The sequence below is a fragment of the Sus scrofa genome, chromosome X, assembly GCF_054392235.1.
Source record: "Sus scrofa isolate SSC_HxYL_T2T_F1_AM1 chromosome X, Sscrofa_HxYL_maternal_Yorkshire_Landrace_v2.0, whole genome shotgun sequence".
In the NCBI taxonomy this organism is placed as follows: domain Eukaryota; kingdom Metazoa; phylum Chordata; class Mammalia; order Artiodactyla; family Suidae; genus Sus; species Sus scrofa.
This window is the reverse complement of record NC_139401.1, coordinates 1,506,772-1,525,222: the sequence shown is the minus strand read 5'-3', so window position 1 is coordinate 1,525,222 and position 18,451 is coordinate 1,506,772. Positions and strand designations below refer to the sequence as shown.

The window sequence follows — 18,451 nt, the reverse complement described above, 5'->3', positions numbered from 1 at the left end:
ACCGGGTCGGTGCCTGGGGAAACTCTGGGCCTCTGCAAATGTGTGGGGGTTTGTTACTGCATTTTTAGGGCCGCTCCTGCGGCATATGGAGGTTACCAGGCTAGGGGTCCAATCAGAGCTGCAGCTGCAGCCACAGCAATGCGGGATCCTAGCCGCATCTGCGACCTACACCACAGCACACGGCCATGCTGGATCTTTAACCCATTGAGTGAGGCCAGGGCTCAAACCTGCATCCTCGTGGACACTATGTTGGGTTCTTAACCCGCTGAGCCACCATGGGAACTCCACAAAGGTGCACCTTCCGTCTGTAGAAAGATGTGAACTCTGGAATCAATACCTGCCCCCCAACATGGGCCATGTCTCCCGTATTTTACTCTGTCTCATTTTTTCCTGACCGACCAACAGTGACCCGGAGGTGACAAATGTGTGTCTGTGGCTCATGCAAGGACAAGGGTTAATGCAGGGTCTGCCTCTCAGGAGCTTGAGCCCCCGGTGCGGGGGTGGTGGTGAGGGGTTAAGCCTCCGGTCCAGGCAGAGCTGAGAGAAGCCCCCTCCCTGGGGCCTCGTCTCTGCAACTCCTCCTCATTCCTGAGAGTAACTAAAGTCAGCGCTCGCTCGCTGGGTTAAAACCAAGTATCACCCCATCCTTCAAAAACGAAAAATAACCCCATCTTTTTCTGATACCTGTGGAGCTGTGCACAGACAACGTGATTTGATGTCATAATTTCTTTCTTTCTTTCTTTCTTTCTTTCTTTCTTTCTTTCTTTCTTTCTTTCTTTCTTTCTTTCTTTCTTCCTTTCTTTCTTTCTTTCTATCTTTCCTTCTTTCTTTCCTTCTTTCTTTTTCTTTCTTGTCTGCCCTGTGGCACATGGAGTTGCCAGCCCAGCGATCACATCCGAGCCGCAGTTGTGACCTAAGCTTCAGTGGCAGCAACACCAGATCTTTAATCTACTGTGCTGGGCCAGGGATGGAACCTGCGTCCCAGCGCTGCAGAGACACCTCCAAGCCCACTGTGCCACAGTGGGAACTCCCACCATTTCTTTTTTAAACTATTAAAGTATAGTTGATTTACAATGTTCCTTCAATTTCTGCTGCTCAACAAAGTGACTCAGCTATATGCGTGTGTGTGTGTGTATATATTCTTTTTTTTTTCATACTATCTTCCATCGTGGAAGCTCCTGTGAGGACACACGGAGGAGACGGCCATCGACTCGCCCAGGAGAGAGGCCTCGGGAGGGACCCGCCCTGCCCTCCCCTGGGGCTCAGGCTCCAGCCTCCAGGACCAGGTGGGATAAAAGTCTGTAGCTGAAGCTGTCCAGTCTGGGGTATTATGAGCCTCGGGAATGTTTTCCAGCCCCACGTCACCACAGGCAAGTTGTTTTACTGTTACTCCAATGACGTAAAAATCATCCCATGTGCCTTGTGCTTAGAGTTGTGAGACGCTGGGGCCATGAACAGTTTGCAAATTAAATCCCAGCCAAACAAGAAGCCCTTCAAGCCCACCTCCTGCCCCCAAGAAGTCAGAGAGCAGTTGTGCCCCCACCCCAATCCCGGGGTGGGGGCAGTCCAGCTCAGGGAGGCGGGGCTGTGGTTCTGGTTCCATCCGCTTCCTCCGGGAGCCTCCCCTGTGCACGTCCTGCCTCAGGTTTGCGCGGGTGTTTTTGGAACTGCAGCAGAACCTATGTCCCAAAGCAATTTCAGGCCCTCCAGCTTTCTGGGCAAGATAAAGGGCATGGTTTTGGAGCCTGGCCTCCCAATCGGGCCAAGCAGGGTCCAAGGCAAGACCACAGACCGAACCCACCAAGATGGGTGCGGTGCTTCCAGCCCCAACACCCGCTCTGCAGGGGGGCCCTGCACCAGCCCAGAATACCCCAGCATGGAAGAAATGATCCTACCTCCTTCACATGGGTGCAAGATATGGAGCAAGGGGTCTTCAGACGAGGTGAAGGGTCTAGGGTGGGTGCCCAGGCGGAGGAGGTGAAGCCCCAAAAGCCAGAAGCCCCAGAGGGCCCCCCCGCCGGCCGCCGTGGTGGTGCTGGCCTTGTTAGAGCATCCCTGGGCAAGGTTTCCAAGGTCATCAACTATTTCTCTGATTCACTAATGGGCCAACCCTTTTAAAGTCAGGATCTTAATTTTTAATTAAAAAAAAAAGTCAAGGCGTTCCCATTGTGGCTCATCAGGTTAAGAACCCAACTTTTATCCGTGAGGATGTGGGGTCAATCCCTGGCCTTGCTCAGTGGGTTAAGGATCCCTCCTTGCCGTGAGCTGCCGCGTGGGTTGCAGATGTAGTTTGGATCCGGTATTGCTGTGGCTGTGGTGTAGACCAGCATCTGAAGCACCGATTCATCCCCTAGCCTGGGAACTTCCATATGCCAACTTCCTGTGGCCCTAAAAAATGGAAATAAAAATGCTTAAAAAAAAGTTTAATATTAAAAGAAAAGGAGTTTTCATGACTCCCTCGGAGGTAGCAAATTATTTTTCTTGTAACGTTGCTTTAGCGCAAATGTAAAATAATCACCTTCGGCCTTTTTATACACCAGAACAGCACCACGACAACTTGGCACGTTGACTCCCAGCAGCGCAATGAACCTGACAGTCAAACCTGACAATAACCGGTGTGGGTATTATAACCGGCGATGTTGGGTCAATGTCAGGTTCGGTGGAGAAGTATTTTTCTTCAAACTTCCCCATTGAATCTGCTTTGGTCTTTTGATGCCAGCGGTCTTCATGCAGAAAAATCCGTTTTGAATAAAGACGTCAGAGTTCCCAGTGTGGCTCAGTGGGTTAAGAACCCAACACAGTGTCCATGAGGGTGCGGGTTCCATCCCTGGCCTCACTCAGAGGGTTAAGGATCTGGCGTTGTCAATGAGTAGGAGGCAAATGCATACACAGGCGTATCCAGGAATGTGTTGAGGGGGGACGGATGTTAGAGCCGCCCCGCCCTGTTCTGTGTGTATTTGCTGCACAGGACTGGATTCAATGTATGGGTTTCCTGGGGTGGGAATAATGGAACCACAAACTGAGGGCCTTAAAACAACAGGAACCCGCCCTCCCCCATCCTGGGGACCAGATGTCTGAGGTCAAGGGTCCCAGGGCTGCACTCCCTCTAGAGGCTCCAGAGGAGGGGCCTTCTTGCCTCCTCCAGCTTCTGGGGGCTCCAGGCGGCCCTGGGCTGGTGGTCGCCTCCCTCCCGTCTCTGCCTCCATCTTCCTGTGGCTTCTCCTCTGTGTCTGGGTCTCCTCCTCTATCTCTTACGACACTGTCCTTGGAGGGAGGGCCCCCCTCATCCAGGGGGACCTCCTCTCAGACCCTTCCTGTGGCTTCTCCTCTGTGTCTGGGTCTCCTCTTCTGTCTTAGGAGGACACTGTCCTTGGATGGAGGGCCCCCCTCTTCCAGGAGGACCTCCTCTCAGACCCTTCCCGTGGCTTCGCCTCTGTATCTGTGTCTCATCCTCTGTCTCTTAGGAGGACACTGTCCTTGGATGGAGGGCCACCCCCCATCCAGGAGGTCCTCTGCCAACCTCTTGATTTCAGACTTCTGGCCTCTGAAACTTGAGACAATAAGATGCTCAGCTCATCTTAAATAATTTTTGCTGCTTGAACACACTGGTTTGGGGTGACATGTGACCATAGCCTCAAGACAGCCAGACACACTTTTACGGGGTCCGCCTTGGGGTCACCCCCGCAGTCCCCTCCCATGGAAGGTAGCCTTTACTTCCGACCCCCCGCCCTCTGTGCACTCCCCCCCGCCCCCGTTCTGACCCCATTCTCCCCCATGAATTTTCCCCTCACCTGGGACATACCAGAAGCAGAGCCCAGCCCATCCCACCTGCCCATTCCCTCTCCACAGCATCCACTTTGCAGACCACGGCCTGACTCCTACCCCCGGCAGGCTTGTCAGTGCCGTGTGGACGCTGGTCGGCACCCCCCCCCCGGGGGGGAGTGGGCTCCTTGGAGGAGTCTGGATGCTCAGCTCATCTTAAACAGGACACAGATGCCCCTTCCCCCAGCAGACAGCCCGGTCCAGCCTTACCGGGGAGGGGAGGGTATCTGGATGCCGTTCCCCCCCCCAAGAATGTCAGAGGAAACCCTTTCTTTCATCAGGTATTTGATACGCAAATCCCCTGCCCCGTTCACAGTTGGACAGAGACATCCCCCCCCACCTTCAGCCCTAATTTATTTATCTTAAGGCCGGCGATGCCGCGTGATTTCATCATGAAGGGCTCCCAATCAAAGCTTACCTTATCTGGAGGTAATTAATACAAAGCTTGTTGAATTAAAGATGTGAGTCCTGACACTTTGGCAGGGGGTAGGGACATGGTCTCTGGGGCCCAAATCATGCCCGAGACAGACCAATTAACACCGTGCATCTTCTTTTATGTTAACTCCAATTAGGATTTCTTAAAATTTTTAAAGTTATTTTCTTCTTCACCGTCTCGGCGTGTCAGGCGCTACATCAAAGGCCCTCGGAGGAGCACCGCAGGTAATGCCGACTGGCAGGCAGGACTGGGGGGACCAGCTCCAGGCACCGGGCGGGAGGCAGGGCTGGGTCTGGGCGTCCGGGGACCAGCGCTGTTCCCATGAGCACCGGGGTTGGGTTTACCCCACAGCCCCCACTCCAACCAGCAAGGGGCCGGTCCTGCGGCTCAGGCAGGCCCTCCCCTCAGGTTGATGGGACGTCCTCTCCCTGCAAGGTTGTATCCTATCAGAGAATTAAGGCTGTTCATCCAGGGGGCTGCCAAGGGCCAAGGAGGACCTGGAGCTGTAGCAGCCTGACGGGCTTTCTTGCAGTAGCAAACAACCACAACCAAGCACCTAAAAACACAGTCCTCCACATACACGCACCCCCGAGCCCTGGAAGCTACAAGTCTGAGGTCAAGGGATCCCAGGGCTGTGCTCCCTCCAGAGGCTCCAGGGGAGGGTCCTTCCTGCCTCTTCCAGCTTCTGGGGGCTCCAGGCAGCACCTCCTCCCTCCTGCCTCTGCCTCCATCTTTATGTGGCTTCTCCGTGTTGAGATCTCCCTTCTGTCCCTTAGGAGGACACTGTCCTTGGATGGAGGGCCCCCCTCGTCCAGGAGAACCTCCTCTCAGACCCTTCCCTTCATCACACCTGCAAAGACCCTGTTTCCTAATAAGGTCCTGTCATAAATATCCTTGTGGACATGAATGTGGGGGACCCTGACCACCCTCTGGGTGGCTTTTGCTCCCAGGAGAGCCTCCTGTCCTGCAAGATCACCCCGGCCCTCGTCCCTTCCCCTCCCCCGAGGAGGGCCCTGGGGCAGGGGTTCCCAGGAAAGTGCACCAGGAGGGAACATCCGGACTTCTCGGTCAGTAACAGAAATGCAGGAAGGACGTGTCCTCCACCTCAAGGCCACGGCAGGAGACCAGGGTCCGTGGGCATCTCGGTGGAAACATGGACCCAGAACTAACCACAGGGTCTGTCCTGGTTTCCTCCGGGATCTGCACAGACCAATGGGCTCCTGCTGCTGGCCCATCGGTGGGTGACCAGACTCAGGGTCAACTGGACAGGCTTTCCTATTGACACTGTGGTCTGGGGTCCTGGGGGAGGTGACCCAAGAGCTGTTGACGAGACCTGGCAACAGGCATATCTGACTGCAATGTCCGGGAGCAAGGCTGGTCCCTCAAGGTCCTCTGTCCAGCTTCCTCCACCTCCCATGACTGAGGTGGGGGGGTCCCACCATTGTGTTTGTTGATCTGTGCTTTGAGGGAGACTGAGCAGTAGACACAGAGAAAGAGATGACAGATAATAAATAGTCAGATGATACATAGATACATGATTAGATAGATACAGATGAATGATAGGTACAGGTGATAAAAATGGGTGACAGATATATGGATAGACACTTGGGTATATCAATTGATTGATACATGGTAGAGGGTTGGATACAGATGATATGATTGGTAGATTGATGATGAACACATCGATACAAGTAGGTGGTAGGTAAAAATGAACAGATATATGGTGGATATAGATAGATGATAGATAGACAATAAATGGATGATAGGTACAGTAGATAGATAGATAGAAGTAGATGACGGATATATAGACGGATACGTAAGTGGATAGAGACACGGATAGACTGATAGATGATTAGATATGGGTGATAGATTAGCAGCTATGATAGATTAGTGAGGGTGGATACCTAGGTACCAGAGCTCTAGGTATACTGGATATATAGGTATGATAGATGATGTGCATGCTTATTGATTCTTGCTAGGTGCATAGATGGAGAGGTGGGGATTTTCACCCTAAGGAGAGCTAGTGATGCCTTGATAGATGATGACTGACAGCAGTTCTGATTAGGAAAACGATGCTCTGTCCGGAGTTTCTCAGCCTCACATTGTGGGCGCGTGGGGCTGGACGGCTCTGATGAGGGGCACCCTCTGCACTGTGGGGGGCTGAGCAGCCTCCCTGATCTCCACGCACCACATGCCAGTGGGTCCTGCCCATTTATGACAGAGACGCCCCCCCCCAGCACTGCCAAGGTCCACAACTTAGTGATTGACAGTGGCTAAGATTATGCTCCGTTCATAGTTATTGTAAAATGGTGGCTCTCTTCCCTGTGCTGTACAATCTACCTTGTGCTATTTATTTTATACATAATTCTTCCTCCCCTCTTCCTGCCCTCACCTCCTTCTTGCTCCCCACTGGTAATAAATGGCTTGTTCCCTGTGTCTGTGGGTCTGCTTATTTTTTGCATATATGTTCATTTGTATTTATTTTAGATTCCACATAGAAGTGATATCATATGGGAGTTCCCATTGGGGCTCAGCAGTAACGAACCTGACTAGTATCCATGAGGATGTGGGTTTGATTCCTGGCCCCACACATTGGGTTAAGGATCCAGCATTGCCGTGAGCTTCAGAGTAGTCACAGATGTGCCTCAGATCTGGCGTTGCTGTGGGTGGTGTAGGCTGGCAGCTGCAGCTCCGATTCAATCCCTAACCTGGGAATTTCCATATCCCATAGGTGTGGCCCTAAAAAATTAAAAAATAAAACTGGGCACAGTTACGTACACCTTAATGGTGGCACCCAGCAATTCTACCTCTAAGTAGGTACACAAAAGACGTGAAAATAGGATCTCCAACACATACATTCACAGCAGCACTGCTCACAACAGCAAAGGTGAAACACCACAAATGTCCATGGATGGATGGGTGGGTGGGTAGATGGCTGGATGGATGGGTGGATGGATGAATAAATGGGTGGATGGATGGATGAATGTATGGATGGGTGGATGGGTGGGTGGATGGATGGATAGATGGGTGGATGGATAGATGGGTGGGTGGATGGATAGATGGGTGGGTGGATGGATAGATGGGTGGGTGGATGGATGGATAGATGGGTGGATGGATGGATGGTTGGATGGGTGGGTGGGTGGATGGATGGGTGGGTGGATGGATAGATAGATGTGTGGGTGGATGGATGGGTGGGTGGATGGATGGGTGGGTGGATGCATAGATAGATGTGTGGATGGATGAATAGATGGATGGATGGATGGGTGGGTGGATGGATGGGTGGGTGGATGGATGGGTGGGTGGATGGATGGATGGATGGATGGATGGATGGATGGATGGGTGGGTGGATGGATGGATGGATGGATGGGTGGGTGGATGGATGGGTGGGTGGATGGATGGATGGATGGATGGATGGATGGATGGGTGGGTGGATGGATGGATGGATGGATGGGTGGGTGGATGGATAGATAGATATGTGGATGGATGGATGGGTGGATGGGTGGATGGATGGATAGATGGGTGGTTGGATGGATGGATGGATGGGTGGGTGGGTGGGTGGATGGATGGATGCACATGTAGATGGATGGATGGATGGATGCATGGGTAGATGAGTGGAAGGGTGGATGGATAAACACAATGGGGTCCATCCACACAGTGGACTGTGACTCAGCCGTGAAAAGGAGGGAAGCTCTGATACAGGCTGACACATGGATGGACCTTGAACCCACGATGCTCAGGGAGAGAAGCCAGATCCGGAAAGACACAGGGTGGGATTCCGTGGACAGGAAACATGCAGAAGAGGCAAGTCCACAGGCGCAGAATGTAGGTTTGTGGTTGTCAGAGGCTGGGGCAGGGGTGTGGAATGACTGTAAATGGGGACGGGGTCTCCTTTTGGGGAGAGGACAGTGTTCTGGAACCAGGTGGAAGTGGTGGTCACACAGCCCTGTGAGTGTGCCAAATGCCCCTGAATCACCCACTTAAAATGGTTCATTTTAGGTGACACCATTTTACCTCAAGCTCATTGAAAACAGTCTTTTCTCTGAAAGCCACATCACCTCTGAAAAATACAACGAGGCTGCCAGAAGGTTTTTATCCACTGTAAAGTGCTCTACAGGTGTGAGCTGTTACTGTCACTGCCACAGTAAAGCATCCCTCTCGTTCCCGCCAAGCTCTAGCGATGGAGGCCGAGGCACAGGTGACAATGAATGTGACAATGGTGGAGGTGACAGTGCCAGCGCTGGTGGCCAAGGTGGAGGTTGATGGTGTTGGTCTGAGGGCTGATTATGGAGGTGACAGTGGTGGTGATGCTAGACAAGGGGATGACAATGGTGGAGGTGACGGTGGAGGTGACAGTGCCAGCGCTGGTGGCCAAGTTGTAGGTGATGATGTTGGTCGGAGGGCTGATTACAGAGGTGACAGTGGTGATCAATGCTGCCGAGGTGGAGGGGTCCGGGTGGGAGCCAGGCACAGCAGTGGCTTCCTCTCAGCCCCGTCTTCCTCACCTCAGCAGCACGTCCCCACATCCCTGCAGAACTGTCCGCCTCGGCAGCCTGGCTCGTGGGGCCAACTTACTGAAATTGTGCCAACACTTCTGCACCACACCCCCGACTATGTCCAAACCCAGGAGCTCCCATGCACGGCATTTCTGCAGGGCCTGCGGGGAAGGGAGTTGCTAGCCAGCCGGACAAGAGCAGGTGCAAAGAACGGAGGTCACTGCCTAAATGGGGGAGGAGACCCCTTTCCCTGAGCACAGTGGCAGGCACTTCTGAGCTGGCCCGTCAGTGGATGCCAGACATCCTAGAACCGCCAGTGCACAGCCGCCAGCGGATCTCACAGCTCTTTACACAGTGTCTGGACACCTCCCATCACTTCTGGACATGCCTGTCCTTGCATCTTATCCTCGTGCAAAGGCAGCACAGACCTGCCACTTGCAGAACCTTCCATTCATGCTTCTTAGAGATGCGAAGAGCAGCCTGTGGCCAAACACCAGAAATCCAGCTTGCGACCCTGAATAACTCACATGGGCAGCCACATATCCTTTCATCCCCACACATGTGCATCTCTGTGGAGAAGGAAAGCGGGACAATTCATGCACAGCGTCAGCTGTGAATAGATGTCTGCAAAACAGACTTTGAAAAATGTATGGTTACCAAAGGGAGCAGGTTGGTGGGAAGGGATGGGCCGGGGGTTTGGTGTGGAAATGCTATAAAATTAGGTGGTGACGATGGATGTATAGCTATAAATATAATAAAATTCATTGAATGAAAATTTTTCTGCCAAAAAAAAAAAAAAAGAGTTTTTGGAAAAAACCCTGCAAGGCTTGCAGTGCGGTTCCTGGAGCTGCAGGGTAAGAGGTGTTTCTGGCAAGGCTGAGCCAGACTGTCTCCAGCAGGGACCCAGTGGATTCTTGCACCCTCGGTGGTGCCTGTGGCCCCCAGCGTGGGCTGAGGGCCGTGAGGACAGTGCCAGCTGCCCTGCCTGTGTCTGGAAGCAGCCAGAACTTGGCTCAGCCCGTTCTGGATTCCAAACCCAAGGATTTGATGCGTTCTTCCTATTAAGTGGCCAGGCGGATATGGGGTTCCTGTCTCCCCTCCGTTTTAATCATATCTGGTGTGGGATGACCGTTAAATCCAGAGAAGGCAGTGAAGACAGAAAGGGGATGAAGGGATGGTTTTGTTAGGAAAAGTCCACGGGCTTGCCAGCTTCGGTTCTGAATTTGTCAGTTTGCAGTGGAATCCAGACCTAGTTAGGAACCAGGAGCAGGGTGGTTGGGGGCAGGTCGATGCTGGTTTCTAATGAACTTTCTAAAAACCCCAAATGCCCGCCTCATTAAACACAGAAGGGCGGGGGAGGCGCCCTCCCCTCACCAGAGAAGAAAGTTGCAAACCTACAGCGAGGGAGATAAGTCTCAAAACTCTGCAAAGCCCAGAAATGCTGCATTTCTGTGGGTGACAGCGCCATCGCGTGTCTGCACAGAGAACGGGCAGCCGGATACTGGTTCCAACCCCAAGCAGGCTTCCTCCTAGCCCGCCAGGGAACAGCACCCGCCCACACGACGTCGCCAGCCTCCAGGTCGGGAGAAACAACACCACGCCTGCATGGGGGAGGGGGGCATAAATGTCAACATGACGATACAGACGGGGGTCCAGTGTTTAGGGGATGGTTCACTGTCTTAGATGCCCTGGGGTCAGGGTTAGGGGAGATGCAGGCTGGAATGTTCTGAGCCACTGAGACTATTTTCAAAAGGTTCAGAAAAAAACACACGTATATACATAATGTTTACACATAGTGTGTGTGCGTGTCTGTATACGGGTGAAGGAAGGAAGGGAGAAAGTCACTGCCACTCAGAGATGAGCCGGGGACCAGAGCCTCCCAGGGTGCCTGGGAGCTTGTCTTAAATGATGGAAGGAAGGAGGGAGGGGAGGGGGGGAGGTGGAGGGAAAAGGGAGGGAGGGGGAGGGGAGAAGGAGGTCCTTGCCTTCTGTCTCAAACCTTCGCTCCAACTCCATCGTGAGTGGCGTCCAGGGTCCCAGGGTCCCTCCCTGCACACAGACACCCCCAGCCCCACTGGCCTCCTCGGGACCCCCTCCCCCTTCCTTCTGGTCCTAGGGCAGCAGAGAGTCCCAGGTCTCCACCTACACCCACCAACCATGTCCAAATGCTTGCTAATTCTGCAGGGACCGGGCTGAGGCCACCTTCAATGTCCGAATCCCAGCATGCGTGCCCCTGGGCCCCATTGGGACAGCTGGCCTCCATCTCCAGGACAGCCGTGCAGGTCAGCCGAGTCATGGGGCAGGGGTCTCGGGGGCCAGGCATAGCCTGCTGGCTGTGGGGTTCCAGGTAGTGCCTGGGAAGCCACCCAGAAACCTGAGATCCCTGCAGGGAAAGCTGTGCAGGAAAACATCTCTAGGGCCCCCCTGGCATGACTCAAAGGTGCCTTTCCTGTCTGGGTGCTGGGGGCCACGTGCTGAGGCCTGGGCCCCTCTAGGGGAGACAGAGGAGGCCATACACAGACCCTGGTCCAGGGTTTCATCCACGGGAGCAAAGGGACCAGTGCAGGTGCTCTGCAGGTGAGGGCCACCCACACACCTGGGCACACAAGGGAGTCTGAAGCAGAGATGGAGAAATAGCTTGGGGGTTTCTCAATCCATTAAAGAGAATTGCTATGCAACCCAGCAATTCTGCTCCTTGATACATCCCCCAAATTACTAGAAACATGTGTTCAAGCAAGCACTGGTACACGAAGCCTCAGCGGCACTATGCACATCAGCCAAGTGTTCAAGGATGGGCAGACAGACGGGTGGATGGATGAATGGACGGGTGGATGGGTAGATGGATGGGGGAGTGGATGGATGGGGGATGAATGGATGGATAAGTGGATGGATGGATCATTTTTAGATGGACAATGGATAATGGATGGGTGGATGGCTGGATGGTGGATGGATGGATTTCTGATGGTTTTTAGATGGGTGTTGGATGGATGATGGATGGACGGATGGATGGATGGATGGGTAGATTGGTGGATGATGGGTGGATGGATGGATGGAGGGAGGGATACACAAAGCATCATCCATGGAAAGGAGAGAAGTTCTGACACAGGCTGCCACATGGATGGACCTTGAACACATGATGCTCATAGAGAGAAGCTGGACTCAGGAGGCTTCATATTGCATGACTCCATGATGTGAAAAATCCAGAACAGGCAACTCCATGGAAACAGAACACAGACCAGTGGCTGCTGGGGGTGCGGGGAGGCAGGTTTGGATTGGTTGAGAGCTACCCACATGGATGGGGGTTAATTTCGTGCTGTCACAACCTCCCATGTGGAGGGCTCCATAGCCCAGAGATAATGCTGTTTGGGCATGAGAGGCTGGACTCTCAGTCCAAGAGCCTTGAGTGGGTCAAAGGGAGGGGACACAGCTGGGCACCAACAACTTCTTCTACTCCCCTATGTCCTTTGATGGAATCTGGACCCCTCACCAGGCCTCCAAGGATCCCTGACCACCCCCAAACACCCCACTCCCAGGAATTCTCCCTTGGGCCTTGGCCCACCCTGACTACCTTCAGTTCTCAGAACACGCCAAGCTCCTTGCTGGCTCAGAGTCTTTGCACGTGCTGATCCCTCTGCCCAGATTGCTGTTCCTCGTACATGACTGGCAACTCCTGGTGCTTTAACTGTTGCCCTACATGTCCTTCCCTCTTCAAGGGTGACTCCACCACCCACCCAAGTTGACATCCTCACTCTTCCTTCTCCACACCCTGCGAGGCCACCATCCCCAAGGAACTCCCCATGTGCAGCAGTTATATATTATTTTGTTTATCTATGCACTTTCAGTCTGTCTCCTCCACTGTAAAGCTCAACCAGCATCTAGGAAGCTGAAGTCCACAGGGTAGGGCCTTGAGGCATAGTAGAGAGGAGAAAAGCATTTTCTGGGCCGATTCCCTGGGGCCTGTCCGAGTGCCAGAACCACGTGCAGACTCTTGTTTTCCTTCCCTATCTCCGAGGTCTTGCACAGATAATCTTCTGCCACCACTGCAGCCTACAGAGCCAGCCCCTCGCCCTTCGGCGCCGGCAGCCACCTACGTGGTGTGGTGCATCGACCCCCCACCCCTGCACCTCCACAGGTGCCTCCAAGCCCCGCTCCCTTCTGCAGGGGAGGAATCAAAGGCAGCTGTCAAAACACACACCTTGCCTGGGTTAGGTCTGGGCCGGCCATTAACGCCTTCCCCCAAGTTTCCCGGGATTCCCGGGCAAGGCCGGGGGTGGGGGGGTCTGAACCACAATGTCCCCGGGGCCCCAAAACCAGGAAAGGAGGGACGGAGGCTCAGAAGGAAGGTAGGCGAGTGCAGGGCAGGGATGCCCCCGTGATGCCGCCGACTCGGGATCCCAGGATCCCCGCTGACCCAGGGCTGGTGCAGAGGGAACCCCCGAGTCCTACCTGAAGTCCTAGCCAGACACCCAGGGAAGGGCTGGGTGGCTCCTCTCCAGTCCTACCTGACTGCCTAACTGGCACCTCCAGCCTGGCCCTGGGTTCTGCTACACTCCAGACCCAAATCACAAGGTGACTCGGAAAGAGGCAGTCCCCCCAGAAGAGCCCACGACACAGAACCGGTGGGCAGGGACAGACCACATAGCCCATGTCCCGGAGATGGCGCTTTGCAGGGCAAAACTTTGGAGAAAACGGCACCGTGGATCCCCCGGGGATCCCCCGGGATCAACAAAGCAGAAGCCTGGACAGAACACGGAGGAAGCACATGAGCATGTCCACGTTTCCAGGACAGGAACGGCCTCCCACGCAGGAAAAACATAGAGTGTCAGTTTGGTAAATCCAGCAACTCCGCATGTAGATATGCAGAAAATTCAAAAGGCCAACCAGAAAGGGAGGGAAGGAGTTCCCGTCGTGGCGCAGTGGTTAACGAATCCGACTAGGAACCATGAGGTTGCGGGTTCGATCCCTGCCCTTGCTCAGTGGGTTAACGATCCGGCGTTGCCGTGAGCTGTGGTGTAGGTTGCAGACGCGGCTCGGATCCCGCGTTGCTGTGGCTCTGGCATAGGCCGGTGGCTACAGCTCCGATTTGACCCCTAGGCTGGGAACCTCCATATGCTGTGGGAGCGGCCCAAGAAATAGCAACAACGACAAAAAAAAAAAAAAAAAAAAAAAAAAAAAAAAGACAAAAGACAGAAAGGGAGGGAAGCTGCTTACCAAAAGGCTTGGCAATCCGTAAGCAAACAGCCACTTGTGGCAGAAAAATACATACAAATGAAAAACATACGAATGTTTCACTGGGAAAATGCCGCTCACGAAGAAATGAGGCAAATTTCCCCACTGGTGATCCCCTACAAAGGCAAAATAGCACTGGAAGGACACCTCCAGCCCTGATCTCTGGAGCCTGGGAGCAGGACTTTATCTGGAAATGGAGTCTTTGCAGAGGTGATGGAGTGAGGGGTCTGAGAGGAGGTCCTCCTGGATGAGGGGGGCCCCCCATCCAAGGACAGTGTCCTCCTAAGAGACACAAGAGGAGACACAGACACACAGGAGAAGCCACGTGAAGATGGAGGCAGACACAGGACGGAGGCGGCCACCAGCCCAGGGCCGCCTGGAGCCCCCAGAAGCTGGAAGAGGCAGGAAGGACCCTCCCCTGGAGCCTCTGGAGGGAATGGGGCCCTGGGACCCTTTGACCTCAGACGTCAGGTTCCCAGGATGGGGGAGGGTGGGTGACTGTGGTTTTAGGCCCTCATCTGTCCTTTGCGACAGCACCCACAGAGCCTGTTTTCAGTGGCAGAGTTGACAGTCTCAAGGAACCTGATAACGCAGCAGACATGCGTGTTCACGGCCACAGGGAGGCCGGCACTGGAGCCTTCTGGGAAAGAGACACAGCTCTGGGTACCGAAGACTCCAGAAACTTCCTCTGGGCCCTCCCTCCAAGAACCACTCCCTAAATCAGCGTCGTGCTGGAAGGTCGTAAGTCAGCGCCGTGCCCGGAAGATCCCACGTGGGCAGCGTTCGACTTTGCCGTGTGGAACTTGGAAACGAGGGAGCGCCTTGGACATCAGGGAAACGGCTGAGCCGACAGCTGGTGAAGAGCCACACCGCGAACCAGACCCTCACCGGGAGAAAGAAAACAACAACACACTCACCCCACAGTTTAACTGGAAAAACTTCTGGACGTAAAAGCATCTGCTGCAAACCTGGTGAGATCCCAACTTACAGCACGAGACGCGTGCCATCCCTTCCCGGCGGGGATGAAGGGGAGTTGCTACTGATGGACAGTCAATTGCTTGGGGAAAAAACCAACAGAAGGAAACCCACAAACTCTCTCTAGGAGTGACATTATTTACGCCTTTTTCCTTTCTTTTTAGGGCCACACCTGCAGCCTATGGAAGTTCCCAGGCTAGAGGTCGAATTGGAGCTGCAGCTGCAGGTCTGCACTACAGCCACAGCAACACTGCATCCAAGCCGCGTCTGTGACCTATTCCACAGTTTGTGGCATTGCTGGATCCTTAACCCACTGAGCGAGGCCAGGGATCAAACCCACATCCTCATGGATCCTGGTCAGGTTCTTAACCTGCTGAGCCAGAACGGGAACTCCCTTGCCTGTATGTTTCTTAAGGCTGCCTTAGTCTTTTTTTCCTTTATTGTTTTCTTCAATGTTCTACCAGGAGTCTTCCCAGATAGCTTTTGCAATCAGACGAAGCATCTTCGGATTTTTCAAAGCTCGGAGAAGGTTGCCTTCTGTCCTGGGCTGGGTGGGGGGGGCAGCACCAGAACAATCCTGAGCCTCTGTGGGAAGAAAGGAGGCCCCTTCTTCAGGGCAGGCACCAAACGTCCATCTGGCTGGGGAAAGGTCGGGAGCGGTGTGAGGGACCCTCACCCCCACATAGTAACTGCTTTGTTCTACTTCCAGCAGAGCAGACCCAGCAGGTGCCACAGCCGTGCTTAGAACCCCAGGCCACTGACCTCAATGGCGGCCCTGCCCACTCAGGTGAGTCACAGGTAAGGCGCCCGGCCCTGCTGGGCACTTTGTCTCTGCTGAGCAGGCCACCGCCTCTCCAGGGGCCGCAGACACAGTTCCCTTGTTTCAGGAAGCAGCAGGCGCCCATCCTGAGCGTGTGTGGAGGTGGCCTGGGAGGCGTCGTTGGGATTAGCGCCTGCAGACGTGGTCGGACGCGGGCCCAGGTCTCGGAGGGGAGCCGTTTCTTCCCCCACAACCGTGTGATGTGGGCAGCAGCGGTGTTTGGGCAGCGGCGGTGTTTGTCCAGCGGCGGCATCTCCCCGTTGGCTGGGGCCTCGAGGCCACTAGAGACAGACCAGGGATACTGGCTGTCAGGAATGAGGCCACGAGCAGGATTTATCATGTTTGCTCAGTGCTGCTCCGGGCGGGTGTGGCGGGGGCACCAAATATGTGTCCAGACGCTGCCGGTTCTCCTGTCGGAGCAACCCTGGGGGGCTCCCCAGCCTCGGTGGCCTCGGGGAGCCCTAAGTCATCGACTGGGTAGGCTTGAGGCTGTTTTGCAGCTTCTCCTGTGTCGGCCCCGTGTCCAGAGGTGGCTCCGGCGTGAGAGGAAGGGGTTTGAGTTCCGTCTCCGTGGTGTTCGCGGCTTCCCCCCTCAAACCAACCGCTGGACTCAGGCTCAACCCTGAGTCACCCAGAAAGGAGACTCTGTGGGACCTCCTGGACCCGCCCAGGGCGCGGGCGGCTTCTGCTGGTGTCAGGTGCGCCTCTCTATCTGGTGGACATTCGAGAGCAGATGGATGCTATGCAGGTGATCATGAGGTCACCAGGGCCTGTGGGCATCTGTGCCCCGCAGACATTGCCACCGCGCAGAAAGCGGTGCGTACACCCGGCACTGTGCCCCGCCCGGGTGGTTACAATACAAGTGCACGCCCTCCTCGCCCCCTGTTCCATCACCCCCGGAAGACAGCGGCGGGAAGCCGAGTTGGAGGGACTGGCCTTGTGTCAGGAGGGGCGGTTGCTCGGGGGAAAGCGGTGTGTTCGGATGAGCGGGGGCAGAGGTCGCAGGTCCAGAGCGCGGTGGGGCGGTGGCGGGTGGGGGACAGAGTCAGACGCTCCCACAAGTGCACGTGGCCTAGAAAGTGCCAGCATCTGTGTCTGGGGATCCCTCTGCCTCTTCTTCCTCCGAGCGTTCCCTTCCTTGGGAGGAAAAGGCAGACCCCAGAGTGTCCCACCACCTCACACCCCTCGGGACAGCGATTGTCAGAGAGCAGAAATTCAGGTGTTCCTATTGTGGCCCAGCGGGTTAAGGACCTGACGTCCTCTCCACGAGGATGCAGGTTGGACCCCTGGCCTCGCTCGGTGGGTGAAGGATCTGGCGTTGCTGCGAGCTGTGGTGCAGGGTGCAGACGCCGCTCAGATCTGGCGGCTGTGCTGTAGGCCGGCAGCTGCAGCTCCAACTGGACCACTAGCCCGGGAACCTCCACGGGGTGCAGGTGCGGCCGGAGAAAAAGAGCAGAACCCCGTTGTGTTATGTGTATTGTACCCTAGCCAACAAGCCGGGCAGGAACCGGTTCGTGAACCGGCCACGCGGAAGGACCTGGCCGCCTAACGCGGCTCAGTTCTCTGAGGGATTAGCTCCCGCCGAAGGCGCTGGGCGATTCCAATACCGGGTACTCGGTGTGAAATCTGCATGAGTGCGCGCTACCTGGGGCGCCCGGATCCTGAGCCGCAGAATAATTAGACACACTCGCGGACTTCTTTTCATCTCTGTCTGATCTTAATGACAAGTCTGCAGCTCCCAGGGTCGAAGTTCACATCCAGGGGCGTGGGGTCATTGTCTAACGATGTTCGCTCGCGGCTGCTGGGGTTCAATACATACACCAGCCAGGGTGTTTTGTAACGTTGGGATTTTTTTAAAAATTTAATAAGGGAAGTTTAATTTCTTTCCATGAAACGCTCTTAAGAAGCCCATGCCTGTCATTGCTGGCTGAGGTATAGTGAAATAAGTGCCAGTGTTATCTCCCTGCATGATAAACCCCAAAAAATGAATTAGGCAGTTCCCCTGCGGCTCAGCAGGTTAAGGGCCCAGCATCGTCCCTGCTGTGGCTCCGGTCATTGCTGTGGCACAGGTTCCACCCCCCCCCCCCCCCCCCGCCTGGGAACTTCCCCATGGTGAAGGTTCAGCCAAAAACCAAAAGCACACAAACAAAAAACCTGGAGCGGTTCCCGTTATGGCTCACCAGGTTAAGAACCCAACAGAATATCCATGAGGGTGTGGGTTCAATCCCTGGCCTCGCTGAGTGGGTTAAAGGATATGGCGTTGCTGTGAGCTGTGGTATAGGCCTGCAGCTACAGCTCCGATTAGACCCCTAGCCTGGGAACTTCCATATGCTGCAAGTGCGGGCCTAAAAAGCAAAAAAAAAAAAAGAAAAAAAAACACCTGTCTTGGAGGCGGCTGTCCTCGGCCCCAGCCTGTGTTTCTGGAAACGGAGACAGGACGTGGCCCCTTGGGCCCCTGGCAGCCCTGAGGTTTGCAGAGTCACAGGCACTGTGCAGGCTGCATCCCAAAGCCCCCCGTCATCTGTTAAGGTGCCACTTCCCCTGTGAGCAGCAGCTCAGGATGCCAGGCCCCGGGCTGGCCCTGTTTACAGCAGCCGCTCCCTGGTCTCCCACAGCTGCCCGGCCCCAGCCGACCCCTCCTATTTATAACTCGCTTCTCCCAGCAACCACACCAAC

The 18,451-nt window shown here is 54.8% G+C and overlaps 1 protein-coding gene across 1 annotated transcript in view; it reads left to right on the top strand.

The window, feature by feature from the left end:
- The window catches only part of LOC146394433 (uncharacterized), a 70,099-nt gene extending 51,947 nt beyond the window's left edge, over positions 1 to 18,152 (top strand). Inside the window, exons 6-8 of the mRNA XM_085008474.1 lie at positions 13,279 to 13,370; positions 14,746 to 14,951; positions 15,665 to 18,152. Of these exons, the coding sequence (XP_084864600.1) occupies positions 13,279 to 13,370; positions 14,746 to 14,951; positions 15,665 to 16,401 (1,035 nt within the window). The 3' untranslated portion in view covers positions 16,402 to 18,152. The remainder of the gene's footprint in view (positions 1 to 13,278; positions 13,371 to 14,745; positions 14,952 to 15,664) is intronic.
- Positions 18,153 to 18,451: the final 299 nt, after the last annotated feature.